This window comes from Blastomyces dermatitidis (genome assembly GCF_000003525.1).
Source record: "Blastomyces dermatitidis ER-3 genomic scaffold supercont1.2, whole genome shotgun sequence".
Classification (NCBI taxonomy): domain Eukaryota; kingdom Fungi; phylum Ascomycota; class Eurotiomycetes; order Onygenales; family Ajellomycetaceae; genus Blastomyces; species Blastomyces dermatitidis.
In genome coordinates, this window is record NW_025544775.1 from 5,883,914 (window position 1) to 5,893,323 (window position 9,410).

The 9,410-nt window shown below is 41.1% G+C and overlaps 2 protein-coding genes across 3 annotated transcripts; one reads left to right on the forward strand and one right to left on the reverse strand.

Annotated features, from left to right (window-relative positions):
* Positions 1-1,552: 1,552 nt before the first annotated feature.
* BDCG_02101 lies at positions 1,553-3,449 on the forward strand. 2 transcript variants are annotated; one of them, XM_045417656.1, is made up of 2 exons: positions 1,553-2,253; positions 2,359-3,449. In XM_045417656.1, exons 1-2 carry the CDS (start codon positions 2,232-2,234, stop codon positions 3,120-3,122), a joined length of 786 nt encoding a protein of 261 aa, XP_045279914.1. In that variant the 5' UTR covers positions 1,553-2,231; the 3' UTR covers positions 3,123-3,449. The 2 variants fall into 2 exon arrangements, with proteins under 2 accessions (XP_045279914.1, XP_045279915.1); XM_045417657.1 differs by having other exon boundaries at positions 1,570-1,778; positions 1,842-3,449.
* Positions 3,450-3,860: 411 nt separating this feature from the next.
* On the reverse strand, positions 3,861-4,551 carry BDCG_02102 (uncharacterized protein). The gene has a single exon (XM_045417658.1). It carries the CDS (start codon positions 4,484-4,486, stop codon positions 4,085-4,087), a length of 402 nt encoding a protein of 133 aa, XP_045274404.1. The 5' UTR covers positions 4,487-4,551; the 3' UTR covers positions 3,861-4,084.
* Positions 4,552-9,410: the final 4,859 nt, after the last annotated feature.

Below are 9,410 nucleotides of genomic sequence, written 5' to 3' on the forward strand. Positions count from 1 at the left end.
GTAGTCGGAGAGGATGGAAGTGGTAGAGGGGGCTGCGCAAGCAGAAAAGCGAGCGTAAGCGAGCATTTGATGCTTGTTATCATTATTTATTCATATTATTATTATTTCGATGAGCACGGGATCTGCGGGTGGATTTTAAGTTTACATACCATTTGTGGATTATCTGGGGAAGTTGAACCTGAAGATAACATCCATGGTCATATTCTCTTATACGACGTACTTAATCAAAAAGGCGGAGCGATGCATTGTTAGCGGACAGGAACAGCGATAGTAACCATGGTTTTTGCCCAGTGTCTGCATTATTGCTTGCAGAAAATGGCCTGCCGGACGGATTGATGTTGTGACTTGGTCCGTGTATGTATGTATGACTGGCAGGCAAGGGGAGATCACTATTCCGTAGTTGGTTGAGCAATGCAGACAGGTTTCAACATTGATAGATTTCCTGCTGCAACGTGCATGTACCCAATATTCCTTCCACCAGATCACTTCCATTGAAGGTTCCATTTGATGATGATATATGCTTAGCTTATGATGGGCCAGTGGAAGATTTGAGACCACATGAGATAAAACTTCAGGGACTTATTATCTGCTGAGGTCTCCTTCGACCTGTCCCAACGGACCCAACACGATGAAACATTGAAAGGTGATAAACTGCGGCTTGTTGGCTCCGGATCGGATAACCATCCCATATGTATGTACATGTACGTCAAGTTCATGTGCTGCTTTATCTTCACTTGATTGCCAGCGAGCAGCTAGTTATTGGCTCTTATTGACAAAGTCATTCAGAGCTACAATTGATGCCAGCTTGATGTACTGTACAGTATGTAGTTACTCCGTATTTTGATTACGCGGCGTATTCAGGCCAGACGGGGTCGAGCAGCTCATTTGCTCTCCACAAAAACGCATCTGTGCGTAAATCAGATCACTCACCCACCCCACAAACCTTGAGGGGGCTACTTGATTTACCGTGTGGGGTATGTTTAGGCGCGTTCAACGGGAAGGGAAACCATACGCAGTACATACGGAGTACAAGTGCCAGGACGGAAACGACCAGAACGCACCCGCAGCTCGCCATCTCAGTTCCTACGGCAGCCTATAACCCACATTTGAGTCAAATGGAATTTTTTGGATGTTTTTCAGTATAATAAGCTTAATTCCACATAATACTCATTATATAGACACACCCCAATTACACTAGTTCTACTGTAGTTAGTATATTACAATATATGATTTAGTTCATCTTGACTTTCTGTCTATAAGCTTCATCTCATAAATCTCTCAAATTCAGGTATAGAGACTCTCAGTATAGAGGCTCTGGGGTATAGAGACCCCCAGATTAATAAAAACCACCAGTGGTGCCTAACTGCCATTGCGAACTTTTGATTGGTTCAAAAAGGCGGCCAGGAAAATGACACTAATTGTGCCTGGCCCTGATAGAGAGGTCCAATGTGGGGTCTTGATTTCAACCTTAATTACTAATACAATCAGCTTCAATCAATGCGTGCTCATTGTAACGCTAATGCTGCAGTATAAAATACCTATGTGACCCAGATGTCACTCTGGGCTTGCCGTAGTTCCACCTCAGCTCCATCACGGTGTGGGTCGTAAATCGTAGACCCTGTTCAAGGGCAGAGTGAGTCGTGGCCGCAGAGTGGTCAGTCCGCTGTTTCAACCTTGTCCAGCGCATGGCCTGCAGATCATCACCCAATAATAATCCTTCTCAACCTGCTTGTCTCGCCTCACACTAAAGTCAGGAGCATATACAGGGGTGAAGCGAGGTACGTACCGTACACCTCCAATAATAATATAATAATAGTACAGTGTACAGAGTAGTTGGAAAGAAAAAAGCCCGTCGCGAGTTGCCCCAATTTTTTCCCCAATCCGATCCGTCCTAGACCCGAAATAGCGCTCGCTCTTGGAAATAGCGCTCGCTCTTGACGGACCGCTTCTTTACTTCCTTGTGAAGGCGGAGGCGGAGGCTTGGGGTTGAGTGAATTTTTCAACAATAACCCCCACAAGCAAGCTGGGGTGAGGAATGAGACAGTCCAAAAGTCAGGCAGGGTTCACGGACATAGTACCACTTTTTTTTTTTCCCGGGTTACGAAGCAGGTACCAGGCTGCTTTTTGAGTGAGAACTCGTGTTGGGATTGTTTTCGCCCCCCCCCCCCAATTCCCTTTCCCTTCCCCCCCTCAGCTTCCAAGGCCCACCCCAGGTCTCTTGCTTCCACGTGATGGATCCCTTTACTCCAAAAGGTGCCGTATATACCCTGCTTCCATTTTTCCTCCCCCCCAGCGCGCGCCTATTTTGTTTCGTTAGGCCTGTGAGAGCTAATCTCTAGGTCTGATATCCCTTATTAGCCGGCTATGGTCATTATCTCGCGCATTCGTTCGTCGGTGTACCGCAAGTCACTCGTCTGGACGAGCACCGGGTACTGAAAGAGAGCCGCCATGACCGCCGCGAAATCGACACCATGCAATTTATTGCAGCAAACACAACCATCCCCGTGCCGAAAATCTACAACACAAAGTTCGACAAGGAGAAACATATCTCCTACATCGTGATGGAATACATAGACGGCGAACCCCTGAACAAAGCCTGGATAAACCTAACCCAGGACCAGAAAGTCTCCACCTGCAACCAGCTAGTCGATTACCTCACCCAGCTCCAAATGTTGACAGGTGAGCGCATTGAAGCTGTGAACAGCTCTACTGTGCGCGTTGGCCTATACGAATCCCGCTGGGGCGGGCCCTTCGACAGCGAAAAGGAATTCAACGACTTCCTCGCCCAGGGCCTGCAGCAGCACAACCTAACGGACAACCACGCCATCCATTTCGCACACGGCAATCTCAGCCCCCGGAATATCATGGTCAACAAGTGCGGCCGCATCACTGCCATTCTGGACTGGGAGTGGGCCGGCTGGTTCCCGCAGTACTGGGATGTTGTCCGCATGCTCGTGGATATCCCGGGCAAGAGGCAGATGCCAGATTATGCGGAGCATCTTCGGGCCACGTTACCGTACTTGTATAAGGAGGAGTACTCGGCAATGCTGGATGTGTTTCGGGGGAGATCTTCGGGCCCTCATGGGGGAATGCCTGCTCATGCCACGTCTCGTTCCAGGTGATATCGGCCCCACCCCCCTTCTCCTGGTTTTCATTCTTTAATGTGATCATGATGTGCGCACCTGAGCTGTGGGAAGGCTAGGCCTTGTAGGTTATTTATTAATTAAAACCCCTTTTTGTGCATGAAGATGGCTTCTGGTTTTTTTTTTGTGTGGGTGGTTGATCTGTTGCATCACTGCGTTGACTTATCGAGGAAACTGCATGTTCTCCTCTCTTACGATCTCTGCTGTTCGCACTGCGATTTTGATGCTGTGAGGATTGAGTGGCGTTAGGATATTTTACTCGATTTCATGATTATATGATAGCTAAAAATAATTTTGTTCAAGATATTTTTTATTATCTCTCTCTATATATAATTTTACACACAACCATACATAGTTAACAGTAAACTAGCGGGATTACTAAAATTCGAGCCAATGGATGTAGAAGTGACAAAAAGCAAAAGACAGCAAACAAATAGAAGCATTGTACATATTTATTTATCGTGGAGTATATACCAATGTTGCCCAATCGTCCAGACACAGCAACTCAACAAAACAAATCCTTGAAAGATAGACCCACCCCCAGCTTTGGATCGGGAGTCTATATTTAGAGCCCATGCGATATTTCTTGGCGCGATCTGCATACATGTATAACTCTCGGCTCCCGCCTGTGACAATCAGGGGACCGGCAGGCAGATTTATCATTTTGCCATTCCAACCGATCAAGTCATTGGAAAAGATTGTTCAAAGGATTTAATATTTTTATTCTACTCACTCTTCCTCAGTAATATTCAGACAATAATCGTACTGTACATGGATATAGGGCGACGACACCGGAACTTGAAAATGTAAGTTATATGTGGGAGGAAAAGGGGTAAGTAAGTAAAAGGGGTAAGAAAAAGGGGTTTGGGGAAATAAAATCAACCCCCGCCCCGCCCCGCCCCGCCCCGCCCCTCATCTTATTCCGAATCGAAACCCGCCTTTCACCCACGATAATCCACCGTCAACTCCCCATTAAAGACATCCCGCCCATCAAACGCAAAACTCCCACACCGTCTACACCCATGCCTATACAGGCCCCGAACATAGTGGCGCAACTGCAACACCGGAATCTCCGAGTTCGTATGCTGCGTGTACGCACACAGCCGGCCCCTGCCATTGCCATTGCCATTGGGGGTGCCGGGAGTGCAGCAGGCGATTTCCTGGCCCGGCTTGAATTTTTTGTAGGTGGGCATTCTGGCGATTGTCGCCTCGAGCTCGCTGAGCTGGCAGCCGGTGGTGTTGCATTCGTGTTTGCCACGGCAGTTGGTTCCTAGGGCTGTGGTGGAGGTGGAGGTGGAGAGGAGAGCGAGGGCGGCGGTGGAGAGGATGGTGGTGATTTTCATAGTTGGTTGGTGGTGGTTGGTAGCTAACTTTCTGCTCTTATCTATCTGTGGTTGGTTGGTTTGCAATTGGTTTGATACAGTGTGTGTGTGGTGTATGTAGGTGTATCTTTCTTCAAGATATCGTTTCTCGTTTCCTTTTCTTGGGCTTTTGAAAAAATCACTCAATCGAATCCCTCAATTCTGCTTATTATACATTCTGAATAAAGAATCCAGCCATGGAGGAGCCGTTCTCAGTATCGCATCGGCTGTATTTATACCCTCTTTTCTCAGTCCTCGCCTTTCCCGAAGAAATCTAGCCAAGGTCATCAACAAACGTTCAAATGTTCTGATTTTACAAACCTGTCATTTCCCGACTTCTCGCTCATGCATACAGAGTATACTGAAGGTTAAAAACGCTTGTATATTTATATACCTATGTCCGACTATCGCCGGGGTAGCTGCTGATGTCGTTTGTTCCTTCGGAGATGGGGTTGATATTTCTACAACCAGAGCCGTGCTAAACAGTCCGGTTCGGGGAGTTGCTACCTTTTTTAAAAGGAAGAGACAGATTCGTAGGAAAAAAATGGGTTATTGCAGCATTTCGTTTGCTTTTTATTAGGTTATAATCAATTTAGAAATATTACTGATGTTCTGTCTATGTCCTGTCCTATGCTTTGTATAGAATAGAGATGACTAAGTGATCTCATGAGCTGTAGGCTACTGGGGCAAAAGAGCTCAATCACCACCAGCGCACTGCTGGTAGAAGGGCCGACCAACCACGGGACCCCCAACACCCCCCCTCAGACCAGCTATCACAGAGTACAGTACTTCCCCTCAGTGACTCTCTTCAGTGGTCTCCCCACAATGGCTCCTTTTTAATAATGGACTGGACCACTCAGTCCTAGGACTCACAGGACTTCTAGAGCACACTCCTGAAATGTCTCTTAGCACTGTTGTCACGCTCCCGGCCGCGCCAAGGCCCCGTTGCGGTTCCACACGGCCCATCGCTTCCATGCGGATGATTCCATCCCGTCTGAACCGGTTTCCAACCACCCTATGACATCATTCGGATATATCATAGGAAGATCCGATTGATGGATATGAGAACCCCGCTTCTATACAAGGTCAGCAGATTACTTTTCCTTGGCAATGAGGCGCCGCTGAGATATCGCTCCAGCTATTCTCACTCATGAAATGAGAGAAGAGTATCCACTCATTGTCTATATAGAATAGCTAGATGCTGACTTCTTATCAAAGAAGTCAGCAATTTGTTTTACTGCAACTGAAATATATATAAGAGTTACTGTGTATCTCATACAATCTTCTTAGTATACTAAGTATCATATCTGTGATATTCTCACAATAACTCTGTAGTCTACAAGCTCACTATTTAAGTAAGATAGTTAAGCTCACTTATACAGCTTCTTAAACAACTATCTCTATATATCACTGCTAACTAGTCACTGCTTCAGTTTCATTATATTACAATTCAAATCACTCAATCTGATTATATATTTGAATCAGTTGAGCTCTAACAGACTGATATGACCTTATATATCTGTGCTGAGACTGATCTGACTTCACTCTCTGAGAAAAATACTATATCATTCTCTAGAGTGTATACATCTCTATTCTGACAGAAATCTGAGATTTCTGAACTCACTGTATATTTTAATATGAGCTCTTCAACTGTTCTGTCACTGCTGCAGCCTCTACACATCTACATCTATTATAAAGATAGAGAGATTAAGATCAGAGATTTACTGAGATATAAGAAAAACATCTTATCTGAATTTCACAGCTTTATCTGTACTCTTGAATGAAAATTCCACCTTAATCTGAGCCAGTATAATACTCACAAGATATAAGTAATATACACTGTCAATCTTCTTAAGAGTATCTCTGTGACTACTTGAGTCATTAAAAAGAGAGAGCTTGAGTATATTAATACTACTATAACTTGAGAAGAATTTAAGAACTTTCTACTGAATTAAATCAAAGATCACTGTAACTACAGCTTCACAGCAGTGCAGTGATTCAACTTATTATATTAATAAGATAATGAGAATTCTTTCAATTTCAATACAAGATTTAAAGAATATTAAGAGAAACTGACTGATGATTTAAATCAATTAAAAACACAGCTTTATCTTATGAAGCTGACTTATAAGATGTGAATAATAATATCACAGTATCAGAGTTTATTAATTAATTACACTGAGCTTATTAATCTGACTTCTCAAATCTATTTAAATAATTAATTCTCTGAGAAAAAGATTAATAAGATCTCTTCTAAGTAATCAATAACAGAATCTAAACAGTGCTATGACAGCTTCAGTATAGAGAAAATAAAGAAGAATTTTAAGTATTCTGATTCTTCACTCACTGTGAAGAAATATTAAAAAAGATTTGATAAAGATCTCTGTTTTAACTGCAGAGCTGATAGTTACTATATCAGTGATTATAAGAAGCTGAAGAAGAAAAGAAACTGAGAAAATATCTTCTTAAAGTTGACTTCTCTTCTGATAAATGTATTCATAGAAGATAAAGAAAAGAAAGAAAAGAATTAACAATTCTTATATCTTTAAGTTTATATTATGATTACAATGTATACTCTGAATGAGAAGATATCAGTGAGATGTCTACTTAACTTCAGAGTAGATATTAACTTCATATTCTATTTCTTTTCTTTGATAAAGAATTAAAAGAAGATAGATTCATCAGATTATATGAAATTTACAGATGAAATAAAATATCACTATTTTAGTATAATTTAAGCAAAGTGTGTGATCACAGACTTAGAAGAAATCTTCAAGAAAAGCAGTTTACTTCTTCACACAGTTAATATTATAGATGAGAATGTCATTCTAGATCTTCTATAATTAAGAGAAAACAATTCTCTCATTAACTAAGTTACTCAGATATAACAGTATTATCTTACTAATGAAGAGATAGTGATAGAGAAATCTGAAGAGTTTCATTGAAAGAATCTTGAGAAAAAGATTGAGTCAATATACTGTGTAGCAGATGATTGAAACTTGAGAATAGATGAAGAAGTTATCACTCTCACTATAAGAATAGCAGCAGTATTCATCATTGAAGATGAATATATATAACATCTCTTTACAGAGTTTAAGAATATCTTTTTGAAAAGAAAAGCAGCAAAGTTTTCTGATATCAAGATATAATATAAGATTTATCTTAATGTAAGAATAAGTGCTCGCAGGTGATTATTCGGGTGTTTGCAGCTTGACATGATATGTACTGTTAACTACTAGAAGTGTTTGTGATAGGAAGACAAATGTAGAGATTAAATGTATAATAGTATTCAAGCTGAGTTGTAAATAGTATTCACAAACTCCAGTCTATATAGTTGTGTGTAGTCAAGAGCTGCTAGCTCTATTAATTATATGAGAGATAGAAATAGAGATAAAGAATTTACAAGAAGTGAGATTTCTTACATACTTCTCTCTCTCTAAGACTTTATCTGTGAAGTCTTTCACTGAGTGACTTCATAGTCAGCTCAGCACTGCAGTGATACTCACTAAAAATTCTTCATAACTATAAAAAACCTTAGTGAGGAAAAATCTCTTATTACTGTAAAGAGAAAAGAGTCTGTCACTCAGTTTCTTATTCTGCAAGATTCTTTATAACCTATAGATTCTTCTCTGACTATCATACAGATTCATCTTGCATCTTTCATATAGAAGAGTTCTGATTGACTCTTAATTATTTTCACAAGATTCTTGTGTGATTATTACACAGATTCATCTCACAGGTGAATCACTCTCTGTGAGATCACTCTCATTAAAGAGAAACATTTGTAAGTTGATCTTTCATTCATTCTTGCAAATCATTGCTCTTTGACACTGTAGAATTGTGAGAAATTTTCCATTCTTTCATTAACTCTGTAGAATTGTAGAATCAAGATGTTCACAGTCTGTAATCACTCTTTATAGTCATATAGAAAGATTCAGATCTGTAATTCATAATCACTCTTATTTACTAGAGTGATCTGACTATTCTGTGAAATCACTCACAGTGTAAGCAAACCTCTTTAAAGTAGTATAAATATCTCAGATCTGTCTGTGAAATCTCATCTTCTTTTCTCTTTTTCTGTAACAGCTCTCATTCTCACAAACTGTGAGTATTCTCATTCATCTGCAAAGTGTTTTCACTCAGATGACAGAGAGAGAGTGTTTCTGACAATATCTGTATATTGATTCAAGAACTTCTCAAGAATAAAAAATTTTTTCAATTTCAATATCTTTGTAAACAATATCTGACTGCTGCTGAGCTTCTTATGAGCATTCTTATAACTTCTCTGATCACTTTTTATCAGCTGATGAAGCAGGAATGTCACTGTTCATGACTGCATCTTCACTTCTCTCAGCTCTGTCACTGCACTCAATCTTCAGGCCAGCAGCTCATCTCATTTCTTTCTCAGATCAGTCTCTGACTTCAAGCAGCACAGTTTCTTTCTTTGCTGTAAGTCTTCTCATAAGTAATTTCTTACAGACTCTAGCTGACAGTTCTTGTGAAGCTCTCAGTGTTATCAGTGTCTTCTGCAGTCTCACAGACCTATGATCACTCTCTCTCTGCCTGCACAATCTCTGACCAGGTATATGTGAATATGCCTAGATTTCCTATCAATGGTTCTTGCGCTGCAGCGCATTTCTGCAATCTCATTGTCAATGAGAGATGAGTTCTCAAGTATCTGCAAAATCTGAGTAATTAAGATAATGTGAATATCATGAATTCATGACAGAAGTTAACCTGAGCAGATGAGCTCTCTCTCTGCATTCTCATTGTTTCTGAGCTGAATACTTCAGCATAACTGAGAGAGTAGACATAGCTTCATGAGAGATATCTGATCACATGTGCAGATGACCAGTCTTCAAGACTCTGCTGTAACTATGCATACTCTGATATTCAGCTTCTCTAA

Bases quoted from the DNA above. Each gene is read 5' to 3' on its own strand.
- BDCG_02102 (XM_045417658.1), bottom strand. From the start codon at position 4,486: ATGAAAATCACCACCATCCTCTCCACCGCCGCCCTCGCTCTCCTCTCC.
- BDCG_02101 (XM_045417656.1), top strand. From the start codon at position 2,232: ATGGATCCCTTTACTCCAAAAG. The intron at 2,254-2,358 runs GTGCCGTATATA...ATCCCTTATTAG, and splicing joins GGATCCCTTTACTCCAAAAG to CCGGCTATGGTCATTATCTC.